Genomic DNA, 27558 nt, shown 5'->3' on the forward strand with positions numbered 1-27558 from the left:
AGTGTTCCTGATTATTTCTGGATTTACCCCTGATTCTGCTAAGATTTGTCCCGGAATCATTGAAAGCTATGTTTGATGGTTATGTAATATTATTTCTCCTCCACAGGCCACACAAACACACTAAAATATTCCAATGCAAGTTGGTCTACACAAATCATAGATCCAGAGAAATATTACCTAAAATAACTGGTTGATCATTGCCAGCATCCATGCAAAAAAACTAATATCCTGTTTCGCCTGAACTTTCCACATAAATCACAAAGCCACAAATATTGCCAAAAATAATCTGGTTGATCGCTGCAAGGAAACTTGTAAAAAAAAAACTCTTAATCACCTCCATGCCACTTCTCTCAGCTCAACTGTCCACACAAAGCCAAAAATATTGTTCAAAACTATCTGGTCGCTCACTCCCAACTTTATTTTAAAATAGTAGTTGTAACATTAACTCATCTTCACCAATCCTCAAAATATGTCCATAATTCTGCTGAACGTCTGCAATTTCATTTCATGTATATAAACAAACACCCAAAAAAAGCTTCCTTCAGGTGTGCCATTGCACCTATATTTTGAATGCTGTGAGGTCTGTATCTCCATGACCTTGCAGCATTTAATTCAATGTGACTTTGTGTAAGTGGAGCACCCCCCCCCTCAGATTGCCCAATGTTCCGAGGCACATTTTCTTCTTTTTGTTTTCTTTTCTTTTTTGTGGTACTTTATTTTTTAGAGCAAAGAAACATTGCTCTAAAAATAAATAAACAAAAACAGCAAGAACAAGCACAACACCCTAGGGGTCATCTAGTTCACCTGTGTGCTTGGCCAGTCCTACCTGCATAGTAACCTTCCGCAGGTCCATCTAGTTGGAATGTGCAGGCATAGTGGTTTAAGGTATATATAAATCTAGGACTGTGTATAAAGCTTTAATTAGCTACATTTAAATACTGTGTCCAAATATATTACCCCCCACAATCTAACCCCATACTCCATACAACAGACTGGAACCTGTAGAAACAGAATTAATAAACATCCTTAAATAGCATAGTGTAATCAAAGTATAAAAAAGTGAGAATCTTCTGATATGCTTTAGGCTGCTTCCAACAAAATAATTGTGACATTGAAGTGTGACTTGGTATGAACTGTAAAACTATGCTTCTAATTCCTACAAATAATTTTTTATAAGCATCTTTCTTAACAGGCATATGACTTATCAGTAAAAATAAGTTGCTTAAAAACATTATGGCTCTTGGCATGATAGAGTTTATAGGGTCCAAGATTTTTATGAATAAGGATTTGCATTTAAGACCAGGAATAACAAGGAAAGCCTTCATGCCACTGTTCAAAACATATAGAGAGATGATGAGGTTTAGACACAACTGCTGGACACCACAAATGGGACCTCTTATACTCCATTTAGTGTGTCAGTTGTCTGAGTCCCAGTTCAGGGGAGAATCCTGTGCATGACCATTGTGCACAATATACTACACATACCTCTCAACCTCTTAGCACAAGAAATTTGGACAAAACCTGACAAAATGGGACGGCAGAAGCCCAAAATAGGTATACATTTTAAATATGGCTCTTAGAAAGTTGCCAGAATAACAGGATGTGTGTTAGTATGAATTTTCTCAAGGATATGAAGTCTGAAACTCAAATGCATGTCATTATTTAATGAATTTACTGGGATGATCTAAGGATTAATTTGTCAAAAAACAAAATAGAATATTTATGACGAACAGACCAAAAATATGAGTCAAAAATCTGTACATTCTACTAAAATCTGTACAGTTGACAGGTATGAGTGTGAAACACAGAATGTATTTTGTTAAACTGGTTGAGTGGAATGGTCCAAGGACCATTTTCAGCCACAATAAAAGCCATTAGGGCAACATATTAACATGATTGCAATATAAAAAAAAACAGTGAGTGAAACACAGTTGGCTGACACAGTAGTCTAGATTATTGGAAAACACATTTTAGTGAAAAATAAAGTCTTGCACATGCACATGGTCCTGTTTGAATCTATTTTATATAATTATTGAAAATTCCAAACCTAAATAAGAGAAAGACTGCAAAACAGATGGCAAACACTGAGGTGCAGTTTACTGATAATTATAATGCAATAAAGACTGATATATATCTATGTTTTTCAGGTTAAGTATTTTGAGTAAGATTTTATTCTCCTCAGTGCAATCATGTACTATTGTGAACATATTACTAGTTGGTTGAAGCTTGTCAGATGCACTGGCTAACCATTTTGTGTGTTTCAGAAAGATGTTACTTGCTACAGTACAAATGTCATGCCAGCCCAGCTGATTTGTGTACATATGTATGCACATGGCTGTCCAATTTGGCTTTGTTAAGGGCAGATCTTGCCTCTTAAACCTAGTTGATTTCTTCTAAACAGTTACCAAAGCCTTAGATGAGGGAAAGGTAGTTCACACAGCCTACCTAGACCTCGCTAAGGCCTTCGACACAATACCCCACTCAGGTATCATAAATAAGCTTACCAGCTTAAAAATCAACCCATACATCACAAGATGGGTTGCAAACTGGCTCAGGGATAGAACTCACATGGTCAGAGTTGCGGGTGCCATGTCCGACTCTAAACCAGTCACAAGTGGCGTCCCACAGGGATCAGTCATGGGACCACTCTTGTTCGGTATTTCCTTCTCTGAGGTACAGGCAAACATGGGTGGACTGTGGGCTGACCAAGTTCGCAAATGACTGCAAACTGGGAGCCATAATCGACTCTCCGGCTGACAGAAGCATCCTCCAGAAAGGCCTTATGGAGACTGATACCTGGTGTCAGAACCATGGCCTCAAGCTAAGATGGTTTATTATTGTTTCTGTTATAGCTGATAGCATCAGAGAAGGAAAGAAGGGCTGTGGTGGTATTATGATGTGGCCTAAAGCCATGCTGAGATTTTGCTAGTAGATGGTTCTGGATTAGATAGTGCAGAAGGTGCTTATGGATACCCTTTTCCATAATTTTAGCCAGTGGTGATAAGATAGCTATAGGTCTATAATTGGAAAGTTTGACTGAGCTACTGCCTTTATGGAGTGGTATGACATAAAAGGTTTTCCAGAGAGAGGGGACTGTAGTTTCTGATATACTACGATTGATTGGAATGGAAATGGGATACGCTATAGTATTTGCAGCTTTTTGCAGATACTCAGCAGGGAGATCAGCAGATAGGGTTGTGGGTTTTAGTTTTTTGATTAGGGAACAGATACTAGATGTAGAGATTGGAAGGAGGCTGAAGGAGTACTGGGTACTGGGAATGGGAAGCTGTGAGTTAGAGGAACCCACAGGTAGCTGACTGGCTAGGGCCTGGATAGTCCCAGTGAAGAAACTATTAAAGTTATTAGCAACATCCTCTGAAGGTTTATCTGTGGAGGCTGAAGGAGTAGGTGTGGTGGTTTCAGCAGGGTGCAGTAGTTTATTTATACCTGCCCAGAATTTTTGAGGGTTTTTTTCATTACTATTCTGAAGATGAAAGTAGTAGTTTTTTTTATCTAGTAAAATATCTCTTTTAGTCTCATTCCTTAATTGCCAATATTTATTTTGAGCTTGATGAGATTTAGTGGTACGCCACGTGGACCATGCCTTATTTCTGAGTGAAATTCTTGATTTGGTTTCTTCAGAGAGCCAAGGAGCAGTTTTTGTTTTAGTCCTAATGGTGCGAGCAGGAGCGTGGGAATCAAGGATGGCCAGAAATTTTTTATTAAAGTAAGAAACAGCTTCATCTAGGGGCAAGTTTTTCAGGGGAGACCAATTGCATGATTTAAGTTTCTCTTGAAATTTGATAGGGTCAAAGTTCTTATTTCTAACTGTTCTATAGATGGGCTGGCGGGGGGTTATTGGTTTTGTGTTTAATTATAAAGGTGAGAAAGTGATCACTGAGGTCATCAGGGAGAGACACATATGTATACAGTTGGGGGTGACTATTAATAAGAATCTAGTCTAATATACTTTCCTTGTGATTAGATTTGTGTATCCTGGTGGCAGTGAATATTATCTGTGTAAACCCATATAGATTAATATGGGTAGTGGGAGATTCTGAGGAACAGGTGTTCCAGTCTATGTTAAAATCACCAAGTACTATGGTTTCTTGGGGATGGTTACTTGATAACCACTGGAGGATATATTCAATGGTTTTGGCATTATTCCCTGGAGGAATGTAAATACAGACAATATTTATGCTTTTGTTATTATTAATCCTACATTTGGTAGTAAGAATTTCTGCATTATTGAGTTGAGGCGGTTACATGGGGTCTATAGTAACAGCTAGTAATAGAGTTGCCTTCCATATTTTTATACACTCACCACCCAAAGCCTGAATATCACTGTCACAAGAAAAGACCCATGGGTTACCTGCCTAAACCATTTGCATGACTTGACTACTGCTCATACCCTTTGGAAGATTAAGAAAATCATTACTTTGCTTTGAATGTATCAATAACAGTTTTGCAGAAGTCTGTTTTGTTTATACATACTGGTGCTTAGAGAACATTCCCAGCATTTGTGTAGACTGAAAAGCTTATAGTTAATTAACCATTTAATCCAGATGAATAATCACCAAGAGATTTAGGTGCATCTGTATGCACTCACACCTGGATGTCTCGCAGCAATAGAATGTTTACTACAGAACCAAGAGTGAGATGTTGCCATAGCAGCATACATAACTTGTAGGGGTACACTAAGGATTAAAAAATGTGTAGCTCCCAATATAGGAGAAGTGATTAAAGAAACAAATGACAAAAGAAGGGAAAGGGCACTGTGAGTCATGCTGCAAACTTGACATAGCAGCAAAATCCACATAAAAGTTCCAAACAGGCCTATTACTTATGATGAGAAAAGAAAAGGTGCCCTAGAGGTGGGAATTCAAACATGTGAAAATTTTACTTGGCATGTATGTGTGTGTGTGTGTGTGTGTGTGTGTGTGTGTGTGTGTGTGTATGCTACAGCCAAATCTAAAATTCCTGATGCCTCATCAGATTTGTACTGTGATTTCCTTTCACTTCCCCTCCAAAAAAGGTTAATTATATACTGTAAACTGCCCATATACTGTGTAACTACTACTGTCCTTGTGGTCCTGATTATGGCTAAAAATGGACTGAGGATATCAGTTCACTCATAAACTAAACTAAATAAATGAAACATCAGTGATTCCAAATAGATTCAATGAAGCCTTGTCCAACTGACAGGAAGAGTAGGAGAATAGTTACATCTAGTCAGTAAAACTGCTGGAGATAAGGTAATTGTCTTCAGTTATTTTACAAAACATAGAAGCCAAGTAAAAAAAAAAAAACAAATAAAGGAAGGCAAGAGATAAACACACACACACACACACACACACACACACACACACCTCTCTCTTTCTATATATATATATATATATATATATATATATATATATATATATATATACATATACATATATATATATATATATATATAGAGTATATAGTAGATGCATATACTTTTGTCAATATGTGTCTTTTATCAACTGTATTGAGAATTTCGGAGTATGCTCTTTAATGGTCTTTTGGACTGCATGCCTAGTAACACAGACAGTGGAGCTGAAAGGCATAATTTCAAGGGAAGGCCTATAGCACTGTCTCACAAGTTCACTTTAAAACTATGATGTGTTTTCCCTTCACTGAAAAGAAAAACTTTTGCACCAAATCAGGCTGACAAATTAAAAGTTGTACATCCAATAGGAATCATGACTTGTCTAGTTACAACCCAAGAATGAGCCAACTCACTGATTTCAAGTTGTTGGGAACTCATTTGTGATGAAAAAAATAATAAAATGAAAATGTTTCTTAAAGGGGACAAGACCCCAAGCCTCTGTTAATGATGGCATGGCCTCATATTTCAAAACACATTTACAAATTCCATGGCAGCATAAACATGAAGAAAAATGAAATAATTCAAAATGAGAAGTGCACACTTAGATAAACCACCAGCAGAGATTGCATATGGAAAAAAAGAAATTATGGAGTTCAGCATTCGTTTGTTTAATTCATTTAGATAGAAACTTGTCCAATTTGCACTTGATAATATATTATGAAGCCAAAATTTGAATAGGAAAATTTCAGCAGCACTGGATGGTATGTACTCTTTTGCGGTGTTCTTGTGGGAAGTGGTAATATCACACATCTTGGCTTTATATATCTATGACTTGGTAAGCAGTATGAAAATGTATTATTTCATTCTTGGCACTTTTATATAATGTGAATTAGCAGTTAAAATGTAGGTTGGACAAAAAGAAACATGACAGAATTGTTTTGTCATATGTTACTAAACCAAATGTGTTAGACAGTTGAAAACACTCTTAAACAATATGATCAAATATAATTTTAAACCAGAAGAGATGAATTATTAAAATGTCTAGATTTAAAGAAAGATTGGATGAAGAAAAACAAGAATGGAATGAAGTCATACAGTGATATGAACTAAATATAAAAGTGTGTAATACTATGAAATGTTGGAGATATATGGATGTATCTATTATATGCAATGCTAAAGTATATAATATAAATATTTTGTTTCTTTGTTTTATAAGTTTAGTAAAAGTTCAGTGTTGCTTTTAGAAATAAAGATCTACCTCTTTTGTGTTGTTACAAAGCTTTTTCTATTAAAAAGAATATAAATTTAAAAAGTAATACCCTTTTTTGATTAACATATATCTTTGAAGCTCGTGCTTGGTAGTGGGTTCCAGGCATCTTATCAAGTACACATCTTGTTGACAGGTATTTTAGGTTTCACAAGCCATCAAATGTACTATTTACTGACTGGAGGATTAATCACAAGTTTAGCTTATTGTAAGGTACTTCCCCATGGTCAGAGTTGTGCAATTGTATAAGTAAGTGGGTGCCTCCCCACATAAAGCATGTGCTGTGTTCTTATTTTTATTAATGTGTTACTTAATTTGGGGGCATATGCAATTGGGGTTTTGCTGTATCTGATTGCAAAACAAAGGTGTGCTTTTCTTTTTCCTTTTATAATTGTTTTACATTTGTGGAGTATTTTTTTTTCTGTTTATTTGTTTTTGTGTTTGACTTTCCTGCACCAATGAAAATATTAGCTATGTAAAATGTTGATTATTAATGACACACACATAGTAATAGTTGGAGTCTAGAATACTTTTTGTCTTTACCTATGCAGCCATTTGACAATTGATAAAAAAGAGAATGAGTGTTCATTCTACTGAATGTAAGCTAATTATGAAGAATTCTTTGTCTTGTTTTAGTTAAAGGAGGAAGGTCACCCCAGTTTTATACCATAATTAGTAGGCCACAGTTATCATTGACACAGATAAAGATTCTGTACATTCAGATAATAAAGTAATCTAAGAGTTGTTTTTTCATCATAAAACTGTTAGTCTTTTATACAACATCTTGACTCATGCCAGTATCTTAAAATGGTCCCTGTAACAGCAATACTCTACGTATTTTAGAATATATATCTTGGTAGACTTACATTACATACACTATACAGTGAGATTTATCAAATATAAGAATAGTACTTACTGCCTTAATGTGCTTCTCTGGAATGCCCCGCAGTCTGGCATAGTAGAACAAATGCTCCTCCCCTGTCATAAGGTCATCCAAGGCATCCACTTGAGGGCAGTATCCAATCCGAATTTTTTTGTTGTCCGTAATGTCAATCATAGTCCTATGATTCAGAATCATATTACAGTAAGCAACATGGTACAAGTCTCTGTTATGCTTAGAGTTTTTTTTGAGGTGTCATGGGGGCACTGTGTTAGGTGACAGGTAAAAGAAATGTTACTGGCTAAAATTGCTACCTAGGTGCAGTATTTAAGCTAAGAACCATGAAGCAGAAACCAGCAATGGAGTTTTCATTTATGGTCACATTTTAGAGGAAATAATATTTATACTTTCATGGTTCTGAGATAAGTTATCTTACTTAATATACAGAAAAAACTGAATTGGAACTATATAATATACATCCATTCTTCAGTTGGAGTCGTACACATCTTGGCCTGAATTACAGTTGTATGCCCTACTTAAGCACAGAAGTTACCTTCCTTAATGATTCACAAACTGGATCTTCATGTTCTTGTCCTTTCACCCCTTGAGCAGCTTCTTTTTTTCTAGCCTAAATACACTTCATACTCTTATCATTCATTTATCTGCCATGCTCTACCACCATTTTGTGTAACATTTCTTACCATATAATCTTTTTTTTAACTGTTCCTTACTGTCTGCCAGCTTAAGTAGAGCTGACATTTTTTTTATTTCTGTGTTTTGTAATATATTCATTTCTTTTCATTTCCTTCCCTGACACAAAACCATACACATTTCTACCACAGTCTGATCAAAATCAAATTAAAATGTTTTATGCAGGGACTGTATGGACACGAGGTCTCAGCATAAATTCAACATCTCGTCTTCTTCATGCACACCTACTGCAAAGTTACCAAGAGTCAAATTACAGTAACAAAAATAAGCCACCAGTACAGAAGTTAATCCAGTGGAAATCCAGATAGCAAACAGTAGAACAAAAAAAGCACTAGAACACATATGGATATAAGAGAAGTCAGAATTTGAAAAAAGCTATGCTATAAAGAACAAAGAATCATTAATAAGTTAGAGCATTCATATTTTGCCAGTATGTTCTAAGCTGTAATCTCTTTAAACATCCAGTCACATCTGTGGTATTTAAGTTATGTGATTATGGCAGTTGTAATGCCAGTAATATAGTTTATCTTGCCTTATGTCAAAAATGCATTGCAGTCTATGTGGGCAAAACAAACCAGGAATTTAAAGATCAAATAAGTAAACCTCTATCTGACATAAAAAGAGAAGTTATTGCTCTTTAAAGACACCAAAAAGACAAAGGTTCTGCTCATGTTTTTAAGTTTTTAATTTTTATGTGTTACTATTAGTTCAGCTCATGGTAGAAATATTGCCTAGCTGCATATATATGTAAAATAAATAAATAAATATTTCCAGGCTTGAATAGTATCGTCTCTTTAAAAACCTTTGCTTGTTGAAAGTCAAACACACATGTAATTAATTATGACATAACTATACAAGAGTTCTGTTGATACAACATTGCTGTACTAAGCCTGAAGAAGCGTGAAAATGTAAGTGTTTTTACTTTATTTTCATTAAGGTTTTCCTGGTCTAGACTAGCAGTTTGTGTGTTCCAGTAGTTCTTTGTTCTACCAAGAGTCAAATTACTTCAGCTCTATGACTCCAAATATCAATACTGATGAAATCTTTTAGTGATTGGTGATTCCATACTTAGGAGCACAGATTCTCTGCTCACTAAGATGTACCTTTGTAATAAACTGCCCCTGCACACTAAACAGGGTAATGTAGCAGCTTCCTTTAAGAATAAACCAGATGATTTGATGGGTATCATACCTCTGAAACTCTTAGAGCAAAAAATCTGGACAAAGCCATCAATAATGGGCGGGGGGACAAAGGCGCAAAAATAGAGACACTTTTTAAATATTGCTCTTAAAAGCTTAGAAAATTGATACATTTTTTTTTAGCATGAATTTTCTGAAGGGTTTGAATTCTGAAACTCAAATGTCTGTCATTTTTTTTTACTTCAACCCTTAATGATTTGCCAGAAAACCACAATTTATTAGAAATGGACCCAAAATATAAGGCAAAAATCTGGACATTCTGGGAAAATCTGTACAACTGAGAGGTATGATTGGCATCCACGCATACTAACCAGTATGGCCCACCATGAGAAAGAAGGTGGAATGTACTAGCAAGGTAGGAATTGTCAGTCTCAAATGCCTTGAAATATCTATGAATTTATGAAAATATCTAAACTAAGTTTGGAGACAACTGCAGGCTGGGAGTTACTGTCAAGTCTCCCTCTGATACCCTAACCCTTCATCAAGAACTTACAATGTAAATAACTGGATGGATTGATTTTTTCAGGTTAAGAGTTATACATACATATTTATTTCATACCTTTTACTTTTGAAATGTGTGTGTATATATATTGTTTTCAAGGTGTATACACCTTTAATAGTCTTGGATATATAAGGAATAACCAGGATGTGCTATTTAGATTTTTTATTGCACTGAGGAAGGCTAGACATATAGCCGAAACCGGTTTGCAGTATACAATTTCTAGATATTGCCACAATAAAATAATATTTAGATACTTTTCTCCCTTGTGCTGGTTCGTTTTCAGTTTATATGCATGTGCCTGCGTATCTATCTTTAGCACTACATGCATAGCAAACCAATGTTTTAAGTTGAGAGTGACAAAATACAAAGGCCTAAAGTTTTGAGAAACATTATGGCTAAGTGATCACATTATAAGATTTTTAACACTAGACTTGAGACAGCATATAAAAATTAAGAATCGAATCTTCTTGACAGCCTCCTAAAAATTAGAAATATAGTTCAGTCATATCTATAAGAGCTATGTTATGAGTGAATGAAAATCAGCAAATAACAAGTACATTCAAAATTAGAATGGATACTATCAACAGATACTCATATTGCTTTTAACTCATGTAACTGCCTATACTCATATCCTGTTTTTACCAGTCAGGCTACAAGTTTAAGTCTGCTTCTGCTATTTGTTTCACTATTCAATTAATTATACATCACCTGATGTGTTATTTGTTTCACTATTGGATTAAATATATATCACCTGATCTGTTGTTTGTTACACTATTGGATTAAATATACATCACCTGGTAATAACCTTTTATTTGCCAGTTAATATTGGCACTTTGCATTTCAAGATTTCTTAGTTTTACGAAATATCCTACACAATTCCTTAACTCTCTTTGCCCTGGGTGTATAATATTAGGTTTCACAGTCAGACGATCAAAATCACTTTTTAGTGTATACCATCTTTTAAAAACAAGTGTCAGAGTTTTCAGATTTTCACCCCTACTGGGAATCAAACCTTAGCCATAATAATTGACATACCTATCAGATGTCCCTGATTTTAATTGATGCCACTGTTACTGGCTCAGATTTTCATAAAATTGGCGATTTTTGAGAGGTGATGGTCAATTATCATAAAATTAGTGATTTTTGAGAGGTGATGGCCAATTAATATCAACAAATAATAACAGACATTACAGTTATAGATTTCTTTGTACCACTGGATATCCATTTTAATTCAAGTACTCTTATTCTGCCAATATTTTAAACCAATAGTGTCCTTGAATTGAGATCTTGGTACCCATCTATTTAGGATTTGTCCCCTGTTCTTAAGATTAGAGGTATATTTGCTCATAGAAAATATGAGACTTTTTATGTCTGGTTTAATCTAAGCATAGTTGGTAAAGCTTTAAAAGTATGTAGCCTAGTAGATCATTAAGAAGCCTAGCCCAAATTCCCAGTTGCCCCTGAGCACTGTCTGGTTAGCAGACTTGCTCAAGGTCATATGGCAGTCAAATGAAGGCTGACAGAATTGAACCCAGTACAGCAGGAAGCCACTTGTTAACAGCCCATAGCACATAGCCTTAATCCTCTCTGAAAATTGTCAGACCTTTGATGTTGTTAGGATTGTCTGGTACTGCAAATATTTCTCTAATATCCTTAAACAATCACAGCAGCCTTTCCAACTGTTTTTTCTGTACTGAGTCATGAATAGCTATCATTTTCCTGCACAGGAAAATACAGGGTTATAGTATCCACAATCTTCTGCTGTGTAGATATATGGTGTGAAAATTTCAGCAAAAATCTGAACATTTTGCATGTTGTAATGCCACAAGTTTCAGTTTAAGCCTGTACTATACTAATGAACATCAGCCTGCAGCTCTGAGATTGATGTACTCATTGATGTACGCAGTTCCTATATTGTGCAACTTGCAGAAGTGCCCAATCTAGCCAACTTTTTTCTTTTTATCTATAGTTACTATTTCTTACCTCAGAACTAGCACAAGGTGTCCACAGACTAACTATACCTTCCAGGACTTCTGTCACTAGACCTACTCCATACCAACATTTACCTCAAATCAAGGCCCTGCTCTGTAATCAACTGTATTTCTGATCACATCTTCCACACTGTACATGGAAAATTGGATAAAGGATATCTCATTATTGCAAAAAGTACATTGATTAAATGCAGCCTATTTGGAATATAGTTAACCCAACAACTACCCAGCTTTGCACTCATAACAGAGTCCTGACTTAATATAGCTAATGATTCCCCAAAACATCACATCCACTTATCACTAGGCTTAAAGAATTTCAAAACAGTGAATGGATGACAAGAAAACTCCTCTTCCTTCTAAACACAGAGAAAATGCCTGGTACATTTGGAAAGCCAATCCCTTTCTGTCATTCCCAATGAGAGAGAGAGAGAGAGAGAGAAAGAAAAAGAGAGAGTCACTTTAGTTAAATGGCACCATAAAGTTGGCTGCTTCTGTAACATACAAGCATCGTTCTTTAGTCACACATGGTTCATCTAAAAAAAAGTCAACTTTGTTATCAGAAGGGCCCAATCACCCCTTATCAATTCCTTCAAAAAAGTCTCAAATTCCCAATATTCCCCCACACTCCCCACCTTCCCCCAGATTAGGTCAGATATGCCCCCCTGCTTAACACATTCACAGACAGTCAAATTTTGCTTTAAAATAGATCACCATCAAGTAAACTGACTGACTTATTGATCAAATTATTTTACAAAGCCTCCCTAGCTTTGACAAAGCCTTCATTTGAAAAGCATTCCTGTACATTTTAATCTAGTCACTTCCATATACACCTTTCCTAAAACTGCTGTCATATAAGTCTCCAAAACATCATCTCTGAATTCTCTAATAGACTTCCACCCAGTATACACACTATCTTCTGCAGGGACAATCCTTGAAAAACTCATCTAGTCTCATATATGTGAAAATATTCTAAAATATGGTTTCCTCTCCTGATGCCAATGTGAATTCTGGGCTGGAGGGACAGTATGGATGCCCACTGGAAATTCACTAATGGCATTCTAAGTCCATCTAATGAAAGCCTTTGAAATGGTAGATCATCAGTTCCCTTGCTCAGACTTTGCCTTCGCTGGCTTTACTACTAAACAAGTAAACTGGCTTATCAACTTCCTTAACAACAGATATTATTACATTAATAAATGGTTTTGTGTTATCTTACATTCCTCCTTTTAAAAGTGTTCCCTAAGGCTTCCTCCTTCTTCTCTTCGTCTTCTCTTTATTCATTAACCATCTTTTCAGATGCTATCATTCACATCAAAAACTTATGAATGGTACAGTGGTGCAGTGGTCACATGAAGAGGTTCTCTGATTCAATTTTAAGCTGGGTTGCCTTCTGTGTGGAGTCTGCATGTCCTCCCTGCATTCTTGTGGGTTTCCTCCTGGTGCTCCAGTTTCCTCCCACTTTACAAAGACAAGCATATGGAGCATTTCTCCCCAGGCCTCCACTGAAAATTGGCTTCATTCCAAGTAGGACTTTCCTGGTAAATAAGTAATAAATAAAAATATCTTATGTCAGTGGAAGGTTTATTTAGTGACTACCTCCTCCTCCACCCTAATTAAAACTTAGCTCAAGCAAGGCATCTCCAACAGCCTGACATGGCTATCCAGCCATGGCTTATTTATTTACCCAAATAAAATAAATGGAAGGATTTTCACATCCATATAAAAATTAAAACAAGTCCTCAGTATGTGGTCAATCAGTGGCCCATCTCACAACATGACAGATATAACCTCACATTTCAAGTAGCTAGGCTTTTGGCTGGATCCTACCCTATCGTTCAAACATGCTATAGAAAAAAAAACTAAAACAAAAGTAAGCAAACTACTGATCTGGGGGTGAAAGATCTCAGGCTACTGCTCCCCCAGTGAAAAAACAGCTCTAAGGACAACTCTCAAAAAGATGCTTTCTAAAAACCACATCCAAAAATATTGCTGCTTTATTACCTTAGCCCCAAGCTATCAACACCACTCTTCAGTCCTGTTAAAAGCCAATGACTTTCAGTCCAACAATATCTTTTTACTATTGGGGTTTATATCACATTATCATATTTGTGGAAACTTGAAATTCATATGGTCAGACCCAAATGTTCTAGTTCTAAAAACTCATAAAAAAAATAAAAATATATGTTTTTGCAGGGGGAAAACTAAATATACAAACTCTGAGATCACACTACAGCAGGGAAAAGGGTAAATTCCTTGATGAGGCATTTGTAAGAAGATCTCAGTATAGTGGGGATTGAGGAATTCACCCTTTCCCCACTGCAGTGTGATGTCAAAGTTAGCATATATAATTTGCAGGGTGTGGGGATGCAGTGAGGCTTGACTCCGTGCAAAAATGTAGACTTCTTTTTTTTTTCTTTTGAGTTTTCAGAAGCTTGATCATATGGTCCCCAAAATATTAATTTTGAGTTTCTGAAAACTCAGTAATGTGATATAAACCCTACTATTGCTATGCTCTTACTGCATTTTCCAATTCCCTTGCCTCACTACCCAGTAAGCCACCTGCACATAGTTCTGTATACAATCTTCATTCTGATGCCAGTGATATATTAGTTTTTTGAACATCATAAAATAAACTCACACTATCTGACCATACTATCCCCATACTTGGCCCAAAGCATTAGATTGTGCTGCTCCCGCTTTAAAGAGTCAAACTGGCTGTATAATATTTCCTTAACCGGAATCCCTGCTGGTGCATTCACTTTGAGAGAGCTACCTGCTGCTCTGTCTAACTTCCATGTGTTCACCTAATTACATCCCACTACCACCTCTCACCTTACATAGACTAGAGCTATACTTGAACAACACTGATGTTCAGATGTTAGCCATCTACTTTGTACCAAACATAATTCTGATTGTCTGTCTAAATCCTCGATGGAATTCTCATGCTACTGTAAATAAATTAAAAGTACAGTGCATGACTCATATCTATTCTCTAGTTTAGATAGGCAGAATCCACTTTATCTAATTTCTTATCTGCAGTTATTGTCTACCACTGACTGTTTTCTAAAAGTAGGTTTTATTATTTCTTAAAGCTGCATGTTTTGTAAACCACTCCCCCTGCATATAGTCTAAGAATTGCCCCGTGTATATCAAGATGTCTACTCTGTCATGAATAAAATAAACAAATCATTGCACTTTTTCTGACCTCACAAACACTTCTGTTTGAATGGAAATATATTCTCAGCAATCAAAATACAACTTGTATTCAGATGGCATGTACACAGTATATTTAACATGTCACTTGCTAAGCAGTTAAGTTCATTGTTTCATAGGTAAATGCTAGGTTAGCTGCCCTTGCGGACTATTTTAAGCTTAGCCAGTTTCCCTTTTTATGTTTGAAATAACATATCCCATTCGGTTAGAGACTGGCCTTACTCATGCCATGATTGATAATGATATATTACCTCTAATGGGAATAACTAGAAGTGGCAACCCTGCATAAGCGCTAACCTCTTAATAATAAAATTCACTGTTTTTTATGTTTTGTGGTTTTATATATCTCAACTATGGTGGTTGACTCACATATATTTTTTGTTCGAGGTATCAAACTTCCCAGTCTTGCATAATTATATCCAGTATGTGGGGAAGCTTTTGGTAATTACCCTTGACCAGGCTGAAAAGAAGGGAAAACTACTGTTCATAGGTTCATAGGTTCATAGGATGATACTAGGCTATTGGTCCGGAGGCCCTTATAAGCCTAGCCAAGAATTTTGCACATGTTCCCTCAAAGTCAGCACCTGTTTTCCCTGTCCAGCAGGGACACAGGTGGGATCCCAGGGGTGTATTTTCTGTTTCCCATCCAGTCGTCCAGGTTCCTCTTAAAGAGGGCTAGAGAGGTACTCTGCTTGACATCGCCAAAAGGAGGTCACCACTACATTTTTTGAAATTCCTTCAAGATTTTTAGAAGAACCTTAGTAATTAGTGTAAAAGCAGGGGTTCTCAAAGTGTGTGCCATGGCACCCTGTGGAGCCGCGGCTTCCTCACAGGGGTGTCGTAAACTAATAAGCTTAGCTGCAAAATAAACCACAAACTAATAAGCTTAGTTACTAAGCTTATTAGTTCACAGTTTATTTTGCTGCCACATTAAAGGTTAATACACATTAATTCACATTCTGTAAATATTGCAAGCTAATATTAATGATATTTTAAAAACCGTCTGATTGTGTTGAGATTTATTCCTGATTCAGTGATGAGTGGCATTGTGTATGGCCTATTTTACAGACATCTGTGAAACAGCTCATAACCACAATAAGAGTAAAGGCTTAGACTTCTTTTCCTGCCAATATAAGAGCTCACAGTTGCATCCTTTCAGTTGTTTACATGGTTTTATGTCATCTAAGATATTACAAACATAAAATCAATTGCTTCTGCAAATAAATAACAAGGAAAATAAAGATACATCAGTCTTAGTAAACTTACAATATTTTTCTGATAAGGAAACACTTTCATCAGCAAAATTATACAAACGTACAGCTTTTACCAGAAGATGTTTCCGCATACGTTTTTGGATCATGTACTGGACGTCGTCATTCTCTACTTAGGAGCCTGACATGCTCTTAAAGTATCTCAACAGGAGCTTAATTATTTGAGAACTGCAGCAGTTCAGTTATATTTCTGTTACTTTGCACATACTTTACTGTAGAGTGTTGATATTTGTCAATTTGACAAATCAGATTCCACTCTGCTGTAAGGCATAATATTGGACAACTCAAGACACTTGTTTAAAGGCTTGTGGGAGTTGCCTCTTGTTGACATTGTGTAGGTTCTGTCTTTTGGCGCAGTTTGTTATAGAGTTCGGGTTCTTCTGTTCCTTAATCTTTACTCAAGATGTTTAGGTTAATGGTCTCCCAAGCCAAGAAGCATCCAGCATAAGTTGGTAGCGGAAACTTTGTAGGATCACACATTCAAACGTATTACTATTTTATTGTAAATTGTGCGCTGCATAGTAAAGGTTATTTGGGCCTTTCTGGTCCGGCTCCCCCATTTCTGCTTTATCAATTATTATCGATCATGAGGTTCTAACGGGGGCCCATTCAACTTTTGTCAAGTCACCTTATTCCTAATGGCTAACTGAATGACGTTTGATCTGTTGCTTTGGATATATTTTCCTGACTGCATACCTCTCAATCTCTTTGAACAAAGAAGCTAGACGAAGTTACAAATAATGGGGAACCAAAGGTCCAAAAATAATAACACTTTTTAAATACTGCTTTTACAAACTTAGAAAGTTGATAGAATAACAAGTTTTGCATTAGCATGAATTTTCTGAAGGACATTGTGTGAAAATCAAATGTCTGCCATTATTTTCTGACTTCAGTCCTCAGTGATTTTTCCAAAAAAACTACAATTTTATGAGAAACGGACTAAAAGTATGATTAAAAAATCTGAACATTCTGTGAAAATCTGCACAGTTGAGAGCTATGTTCCTGAGCCTGGTATCATAGTAGTTCACTTAACAAAGCATCCGAGTCTGTAGACCGTAACTTTTTTACCGCAAAACATTTGTTGCATGAATAATATCGAAGTGTACTGGTACAGAAGTGATAGCATAACAGAACGGTGCACTTTTTTATGGATCTTTATCACCCATCCTCCTTGTCAATCAAAACAAGGGCACCACAGGTATATAGTGGTCCATTCATTATTAATGCTTAGGCCAGGATCTTGTTTCGTTCTGCTAGCACAGCTCCTTGATGGTGAGGGTTGTGCAGCTTTGAGATTCACAACTATACCCGGATTAATCTCCTAGAATTTCAGGAGAATGCAGGATGTGGCCAGTGTCTAGCACTTTTTTAACTTTTGCAGCTCTTTCCAATTAAATGTGAGCGAAACAATTGGATCAAAAGTAAAGAAAACAAGGATGTGTGTGTATTTGAGTGTGTACATATTTTTTCTGCTTCAGGTTCATGTTAATAGGTAACACACCTGAGTAGGATGCTGGTAAAGAAAATCGGTGCCCCTTTTGGAGCAAGATATCTGTAAATATATTAAATGCCTTTACTGGGGTGTAGTCTATAGTTAGAATTTGACAGGGGGGTCCTTGGGAAAACCTGGATTCAATAAGGGAGCCAAGAATCGAAAAAGTTTGGGAACCACTGGTGTAAAGGGTAGAAATGCATACAAGAAAATTCCCGTTGATGGGGATGAAAAGGCATCTGTCTTTCAGGCCTGCCTTCAAGAATTCCTAGAGCAGAATTTCTTTAGCTGTCTTTTCTAAACAGAGGCAAACAAATATATTTTAGGTGTTCCCAAGGGTGGATCAATTTTTGGAACACTCTTGGATTAAATTTCCATGTGTTAGAGTCCACCCTAGCCCTGCTGAGCTTATCTGGAATAAGAATGTGCTCTAATGGAATGTATGAAACCTGAGGAGTCAGTTTGATCTGAATTGCTACATCCCAGGCCATTATAGCCAGTCTCCAAGGAGGGTAGAATCTGTTAACCCCCCTTGTTTGTTTATATACCACTTAACTGTGGTATCATCTGTGTACACTAGCAGGGGTCCTGGAGACCAAAGATTATTCAAAACCTCCAAAGCATTGATAACAGCCATCTCCTTGAAATGTATGTGCTTCTGTCTGTCTACAGGATCTCAAAGAGCTTGCACATTTGTTCCTTTTGAAATTGTTCTCCACTTCAGATCTGAAGTCTGTGTGATGACTTACTGAAGGGGAGAGAAGCAGTTTGGACAGTAAGTTACCTACCGTCCAAGCTCCATTTTTAGAAATCTGAGCATGGAATATGAAAACTCAGACGGTATAGATGCTGGGTGCTGACTGATTTGAGGTACAACTGTATTCTCCTCACGTGTAGTCTGCCAAGGGCAGCATGACAATCATCCGTGCCATATACCCCAGAATCCTCTGAAGCTCTCCTGCAGATGTTTGCTTTAGATTGGAGAGAAAATCAGGAAGAACTACCTGAACATTTCTACCTTTCGTGGAAGGAGAAAAGCTTTTCTCTCAGTTGAGTCCAGTAGGCATACCTGTAAAATCATTTGAGAGAAAGGATGACAGAAGTTCTTGGACAGTTTTTAGAGACTTTTAAAAAGAAGTCTGCTATGATAATACAATTATTTCCAATATGGGAAAATGTATATGCCTTTGAGTGTACGAGTTATGAATGGAGCTAGGCATGTGGTAAATACCCTTAGGGCAATACAATGTGCAAAGGGTAAAACAGAGAACTGACACTGTAAGCCTGACACAACAAACCTTAAGAAATACCCAAACTATTTGGTAATATGAATGGGGAAATAGGCATGCTTTAAATCTAGCTTTACTGTGCATACCTCTCAACCTCTTAGCACAATTGGGATGAAGCCTAAAATAATAGGGAGGACAAAGGCCCAAAAATTGGGGCCCATTTTAAATGCTTCTGTTATAAACTTAGAAATTTTCTAGAATAAGAGGTTTTGTGTTAATTTTCTGAATGATGAAAAGTCTGAAACTCAAATATGTGCAACTATTTAGTGACTTCAATCCTCAGTGATTTTCTGGAAAACCACAAATTTTGTATGGAACAGACCAAAAATATGGACATTCTGTGAAAATCTGGACAGTTGAGAGGTATGCATAAAACCTAGAGTAGAAGTGATAACATCTTGCATTACATTGCATATTCTCCCCGAGTATTAGCCCCTTGCTGATTAAACTCTTGTTAGGAAAGGTGGCTGTGCAGGCAAACTTGTTACTTGGTTTAAAAAAAGAAGGGCTGAAAAAAGTTGAGTCAAGTACCTCAACAGCTGCAGGACCAAACATAGAGTCTTTGTTTAAAGGAGTGTTCAAGATCACAGATTTTACCACCACAGGAAGATTTTGAGGTCCAGTTCAAGTGATTCTCCTCAAAACTGATCCAGAAACAGCCACTCTGGAAGAAAAGTCAGAAGTATCATACGTAGACTTCAGAACATGTGTAGTCACCAGAGAAACAGCTGTCATAGAAGCAATTATGAATAATATGTAAGGTTAGCTAGGAAATTCTGTAAATTCTCAAACGTTACTAGCAAAATCTTTAACATATGGGCTTGACAATTCAGAGTGGTGAAAGTTAAAATACTATAAGCATACATCTCCTTCCCCAACATATCCATTGATTTTCCACCTTTATCTGAGGGAATGGGGTTAGAAGCAGTAACTTGTTTGGCAGTAGATTTAAATGGATAACTGTTGGTGTGCCTTGGTATTTAGAAAACAGGTACTTACGAGACTAGGAATAACTTATATAACCTATCAAACCTTTTAGCAACCGAAGGCTGTCTGTCAAAATTGCTGCAATAAGAAAAGCATCCCCTAAAGCAGGTAAAATAGGAACATGGGAGTTGCTTAAGGCATATTTACTTGTATTAAATCATAATGCACATTTTCTGTGTCCTAGTTGCTTCATTAATTTACCATTGAAACAGCTTACTCAGATAACATTTGTGAAAGGACGATTTCTTCATTAGGGATGTCTACAGGAATGCCTTCTTCAGAATCTTAAAGCTCAGACTGAACTGAATCCTCAAAAACACATTTCTATCCCTGCAAGACTTCATTTCCAGAATGGAAAATCCTCACACATTGAGAAGGAATTATTTTTCTTTTCCTGAGTGAGAATTGACTAGGTATTGAAAATGCAGCCATTACTTCCTTAGCAAAACCCAGTAAATCAGCTCTATCCATAGTGATACAGATCAATTGACAGTTTTTCTCACTTAGTACAGTGTCCTTCAGTCTAGCTGACCCATTAGGCACACCGGTCCCAGGTTCTGTATTCCCCTGCTGGCCAAGTGAATGCCCTCACCTGTCCCTTCTCCAATCAGCATCAAATGTGTCTCTCCCTGGCCTGCACAAGACATTACTATAGTCGCAGAAGGCATGACTAGCGTCAGGTCTTTGAATACCACTAATCTACACCAACAGGACTGGAGAAAGAAGGTGGGGGGGGGGGGGTCTGAAGAAAACTGAGCAGCCACTGCAGAATCACCCATCAGTGGCTTAGACAACACAGAAGCAAGAAACACTCTTCTTTTGATGTGCTAGGGAAGTTAATATAGGGAAGACTGAATGCTACTCCCTGAGTAAGAATAGGAGGATAAATTGAAAGCAAGTTGTGTATTGTGACACATCAGTGAGTGTGTAAGAGAAGGAACTGGGAGTTCTGAAGTACATATTACACCAACAGTACCCCAAAAGCATAATATCCTCCCCCCAATACTCTAAACTACAAAACTAGAATAGTTTATTCATTAATATAGCTTTTTCCTCACATAAAGATCAGAAAACCACAAGTACATTTAACATAATATAACTATGTACACCCTTTCACTTTGTTTCTTAAGCACACACACACACACACACACACACACACACACACACACACACACACACACACACACACACACACACACACACACACACACACACACACACACACACACACACACACACACACACACACACACACACACACACACACACACACACAGAATGCTTGTCTAAATTTATCTAATATCTAATTAAATAATATCTAATTTATATTTCACATAAATTACAAATTAGAAAGGTAGTTTTTCCTGAACAGAGACCTATCTTCCCAGCTTGAAGATCACAGTTGACTGACATCAAATGCCAAAGAAGATATTGCTTCAGTGGCAAAAAAAACTGAAGCTTTTGTCACCCTTCCTGCCTTTTATAGGAGTTCTCCATGCATGCTTGACAAGAGAACTGTGGGAAGCTGGCTGAGGCTGATGTTGTGAACCAGTCTGACTTTGGCTACTGCGGTGTTGATTATTCTGAATATCTTCCTTAGCTCAAGGTGTTGCTTCTTTGAATCTTTGTTAGGAAAAAAGACTGTCTTAAATGAGGTCCTTGGTGACCAGAAGTGGAATCTGTGATCATATGTCAGAACACAAATGTTCATAAATGTCAAGGAATGACTGTGTGAAGACTGTAGATAGACCAAATGGACATGAACAGAAACAAAAAATATCATACTCTGTGTAAATGCACCCTTCTATGTATGATCAGCATGACTTGATTTTGCAGTACAAGTATCACTTGTCCAGTTTGGTATGACATTGACTAGCACATTATTCTCATGAACGTGAAACATTCTGCAGAACTCTGTAAGATGGTTATAGTTTGTCTCACTTTCTAATGTCACTAGATTTTTTAAAGAGGATTTCAGATGCCAAAAATGACAATGAATTGCTTCCTGTTCCACAGCTGTATAAAGTATTGCGTACAATAGAGTTTATTACTGCTGCTGATATTCGTTCCTACCACAGCAATATAGTTATTCCCTCTACATGAAGTACTATATCTTGTTTTGGTTCATCTGTTCAGCTCTGTGTGCTAGGGACCATGAGCTACTTCCAAGCCACTCAGTGGTGACATTGCCCTGGCAAAAGCATGTCCTTACATATGATGCAATCAAAGGGGTTATGGGACCAAGTGGGACATTAATAAAAACCCTCTGCTCCATCAGTGTGATGGATCCAGAATGTGCCAGGTAATGGTCACTGCTATGAGGAATGAATAAGCAAAAGACTGGCAATGAGTGGACCTTGGAAAATCATACAATGTGGGGACAAAAGCATTCTTTAAAAGTTAAATTGCTATTTGAATGTTTACAAAATAAAAGTGCATTAATAATTTTACGTAATAATACAATATTAGTGATGCCATCATGAAAGTTTATTTCCTAATATTATTTTGTGGCTCTTGGTTTATGAGATATTCCATGCCAGTAGAATACACTGTGCTGATGAGAAGTAAAAAACATACTTACCCATCAAAATTCCTGATCTGTGCCCGGCCGCTTGAAGCATGGATATCACCAGTCAGCATTTTAAATGTTGTAGTTTTTCCAGCTCCATTGACACCAAGCAGACCAAAACACTGCATTAGAACAGAAATATATGTTGCAGATTTTCAAGAGAACCATCAATAGCTCTATCAAGATTTTACATAAATCTGTAGTTCATATATTACATTAAGTGGGAACATAGCAGAGGGTTTCCGCTCAGTGGTGTTCTCATTCTGGGAGTGCAGTCAATTGTACAGAATGAGTTCCTTAAAAAGAACACTGAGTGAAATCTCTAAACTATATATGTACAAAGATATGAAAACACAGACACAAATGTGCTAAGGCTTGTGTTAGATGAAAAGATCAGCAGCTACGAAAATATTGTTTTATAAACTTGAAAGAGACTCTGTGGTATTGTTAGATTCTATTATAACTATTTTTCTTCTTTCTGTCAATTTTCTTTTCTAAATTTCAGGTCTTCTAATCATCCCTGCAATATTCTTTGTTCTGTGTCACTTGCTCTGTCTACTTTATCAACTGTTCTATGTCAGCAGGTGAAGATTCCCTGGGTGAAAATGTAGACAGGTAAAAATAAAATAAAATAAAATAAATAGCCTGGTACCTGAGCAAGAAAAAAAAACATAATTTTGTGAAATTTAGAATTAATAAATCCTGAACTGTATAACTTAAGTCAGTGACACATCTCATAATAAAACAGCAAGTGGTACAATTTTATCTAGTCCCTGAATTCTAAAATTGCAGATACACAATAAAAATAGATTGAAATTCTTCTGGGAAACCACTTTCTAGATATGGACATTCCAGGCTTTAACCAAGGCAACTCATTGCCCACATGGACACTGTAATGAATTTTGCTCAGAAATCTGCTTTCCGAAAATAAAAGATGAATTTGCCTCACCAGTCATTGGAAATTCTTCATCTCAGACAAAAAATATCAGTTGCTACCATCAACACTAACAGTAGAAGGGCTACCAACATAGCTGAAGGTTTCTTATTTTAGCAATATTGCAGAAACATTTTGTTAAGAGTACACACTTATTTGGAAAACATGGGAGGATGGTGATCACTCTCATTTATGTACTTGTAGTCTCCAACAAAGATTCCGGCATGGTGTCAAAGTACCATGGCTAAAGGCCTTCACATTGGAAAATACTTATTTACTGACTTAATTTTAGTTTTATGCAGTGATAATTAAGACCTTCTAGAAAGAACTTTTTCTTCTGGAGGTGGCTTGGACATGTTGGTCTGTTTAAATGACTTACAGCTTGAGGTTTCAGAAATCAAAACTGTGTGTTTGTAGAATATGGCTTGTTAGCTGTTTGTTTGTGTCTTTCGGCTTTTCCCGGTTAGGGGTCGCCACAGCGGAACTCCGGTCCGCTAATGATTGGCAGTAGATTTTTACATGCTGGCTTGCCGGGCCTAACACACAACCTTCACCGAAGGAATGCCCATTCACGCATGTCACCACACAGAAGAGCTGTGATGTGAGGTATTGCCAGCTATGCCAGAAGAAGTAAGGCAGTAGATGTGTAACATATGCAAGCATAGCTAGCTGGAGTTTTGTAAAGAATTATATGTCATTTGTATACCAAACTGATTTGTACAGGTGCTTGTGTTGAAAATGCATTTGTAAAGATGCTTGCGTTAAAAATGTACCAACAGTGGGTTCTGCTGGACAGACAAGAAATACACCTGTATGTGAAACTGTATTGTAACTGTTGAAATGAATATATTGCAGCAGAGGATGCTGCAAAAAAAGAGGTTCATCTCAGTCCAGCTAACTTTGAAAAATAATCTGAAATTAAATTACCTGGCTTAGACCATAAAGATTGCATCTTACAGTTCTGATTGCAGCTAGAGACAAAATGTCTGTGAAAACCAGGACTAGAAATCCTACTGTATTGTCCTTAGGGGTGAACTAATTGCTACCCTGGAAGGGTGGAAGTTTTTGAAATGGTTTTATAGCTTCCAGATGCTATAACACATCTTAGCAAAGCTCTATGTGTGTGTATTATGATACATATGTGCTAGATTCTGGTTCAATTTCTAGCAAAGGGGGCAGTGTGAGAACCACAGTCAGATGGCCAGATGTATGTAATGTCATTCTGTAATCAAACACTGAAATGATGATTAAATACTAGATGAAACAAGTCTCAGAGCAGTTGGTTTTTGAAACCTGACAAAGAAGGAGCACTCACCCACTTCATCTTGCCTTGCTTTAGTAAGTAACCAGGGAATAGTAATTCTACAGATCAGTCAGGAAAATATAGTGAGATTAGTTAAGTACTGTTTTTTTCTGTTTCTATGTGAAAATATCCATCTGCGTTATTTTTAATATTTCCTGTGATTGAAACTATGGTGTTTATTGTAAATAGATATTTAGCATTTTCATGTCCTTTTATTATTTATTATTAAATATATTTAAACTTTTCATTGTGGCTTGTCTTTTGGAGAATATTTTACCATTTGAAAGTAACTCCAACAATTCAAAAGACTAAAGTCTTAAATACGATTAATTTTCAACATGATTTTTATTATACTGCTGCTACTATATATGTATTTACTTGTCTCATAAATAAGGTAGTACATAGAGAATATAAAATGTTTGCAATGCTGTTTTTAATGACTGTTTCTTTAAATTTTAAGTTGGAGAGCTCAGCTGATTTTATTCATGCTTATTTAAATTTTTTCTCTGTAAATGTTGGTATCTGATGAAGTTCAAAGAAGTACTGGATGAAAAGCGCTTCATTAAACTTTGTGGATTTAGTCTTCAGTCAAGCTGCCATTTGTCTTTGTTTTAGTTTTTTTAACCTTTGAAAGTACTTATATTTATTTGGTGACACTGTGGCCACTCCTGAAAGCCTTGCTGCATTGGTCCAAACACTACCATTTGTATTAGTATTAATTTTACTAAGTATAATTGGATACCCTGGTAAGAGCCTTAGAGTAGCTGGCTTTGGAGTATTCTGGTGGCAGTATCTACCTTATAGTCTTGGTAAAGAGGGCATAGCTGGTAAATCTGTGTCAGCTTTTCCCAGGTGTGTGTGAGTGTGTGTGTGTGTGTGTGTGTGTGTGTGTGTGTGTGTGTGTGTGTGTGTGTGTGTGTGTGTGTGTGTGTGTGTGTGTTCTGTGTGTGTGTGTGTGTGTGTATGAAAATCCAATCTCAAAGAGTGTGTGTGCCAGCTACTTGGAGCAGAGACACAGAGCACTGGTTTCACAGAGAGGGTGGTAGAGGACTTGGTTTGGAACACTCGGCTGAGGACTGAACTCTACAGCTGTGGTTGTGGAGTCTTATTTGGGGTCTGGTGAGAGAGAGGGAAACCTAGCCCCAGGACAGGAGTGTTCCCTGTGTGCTCTTAAGGGAAATTGTGTTTGGTGCAGAGATCTGCATCTGAAAATACTTTGTGAAGCTATCTTTGTTCCAACTGAACGTCCTTCATTGGTGTCAGTGGTGAGGATTCAAGCTCCTGGATGACTGGCCTAGAAAAGGAATGTTACAAGCTGACAATAACTTAAACCATTTATGGTATAGAAGCAGTTGTCAGAAACATATCTGGTCATAAATGGCAAGCAGTATGCTTGCCAACCTGACTTATAATCATTGCATGTTTTATACAAAGCATAATGATTCGGCTTCTGTGTAGTCAGAATATTAGGAAAAAAATGTAATGCAACAATAGTTCAGCTTTGGTGTTGTCAGTATAACTTTGGAAGCACTGTGAGTGGAATTGACTGAAACTATTACTTAGGTTAGATCTGAAAAAGAAGCAGATAAATATTCATACTCATTATTATTGTAAGTGAGTGCTAATAACTATTATTCTTTCCTCTGCTGGCATTTGGTCTTCAGGTCTGCTCAATACCTGAAACAAGGGAAACATTTTTTTAAATAGAGCATTTCATGTTAAATACTACATAAATACCTCCCAACTCTTAAGATTTCCACCTTATTTATTTGTTTTGGTTTGTTATTCATAAAAAATTGTGTTTTTTCTGGCTAATCATGAAGGACTGAAGTCAACAAATAATGGCATACACTTATGATTCAGAATTCATATCCTTCAAAAATACATGCCAACACAAAACCTGTTATCTATCAATTTGATAAGTTTGTAAGATAAATATTTAAAATCTGACCCTGATTTTGGGACTTTGTCCACTCCCCTTTATTTTGCACATATTTCTTGTGCTTAGAGGTTGTAAGCTATGACTACACATTGGATGATTATAGTTGTCCTGCTTTCATACTTTTCAAACACTTAGCACAACAAATTTGGACAAAGCCTAAAGTAATGGAGGGACAAAGTCAAAGGCCCAAAAATATGGGCAGATTTTAACTATTATTTATTTATTTTACATTTGTTTACTAGGAAAGTGTGACTGGATACAGGCCCTTTTTCAGCAGAGACCCAGGTAGAAAAGCTCCAGCAATATGAAAAATATACAGTTTGAAAAGTTAACAAAAATACAAAGAAATTTTAGTAATCTTCACAGTCAACAATAGTATTCTAGTAATAATTACAATCAAGAATAGTACAGTGTTAATAACACATTCTTAGAGGTTAAAATTGCATAACGTGTTATAGGAGTATATATATTTACATAGTGAGGAAAAGCAACTTACTATATATGTGACTGTGAAGACTGGAGTAGTGAATAGCACCCAAAGAGCAAGATGTGGTTAAATATATTGAGGTTACAGTTAACCAGAAGAGTTGCAAGTCGCAAACTGTTGCTCTTGTAAACACAGAAAGTTGCTTGTATAACAGGATTTGTGTTAGTA

The 27558-nt window shown here is 36.6% G+C and overlaps 1 protein-coding gene across 1 annotated transcript in view; it reads right to left on the minus strand.

The window, feature by feature from the left end:
- The window catches only part of ABCA12 (ATP binding cassette subfamily A member 12), a 793480-nt gene that overhangs the window by 89974 nt on the left and 675948 nt on the right, over positions 1–27558 (minus strand). Inside the window, exons 66-67 of the mRNA XM_044075367.1 lie at positions 22737–22846; positions 7537–7681 (exon numbers count right to left, since the gene is read on the minus strand). Coding sequence (XP_043931302.1) covers positions 7537–7681; positions 22737–22846 — 255 coding nt within the window. The remainder of the gene's footprint in view (positions 1–7536; positions 7682–22736; positions 22847–27558) is intronic.

Source organism: Protopterus annectens, chromosome 6.part1 (assembly GCF_019279795.1).
Source record: "Protopterus annectens isolate FY-2018-M chromosome 6.part1, PAN1.0, whole genome shotgun sequence".
Classification (NCBI taxonomy): Eukaryota; Metazoa; Chordata; order Ceratodontiformes; family Protopteridae; genus Protopterus; species Protopterus annectens.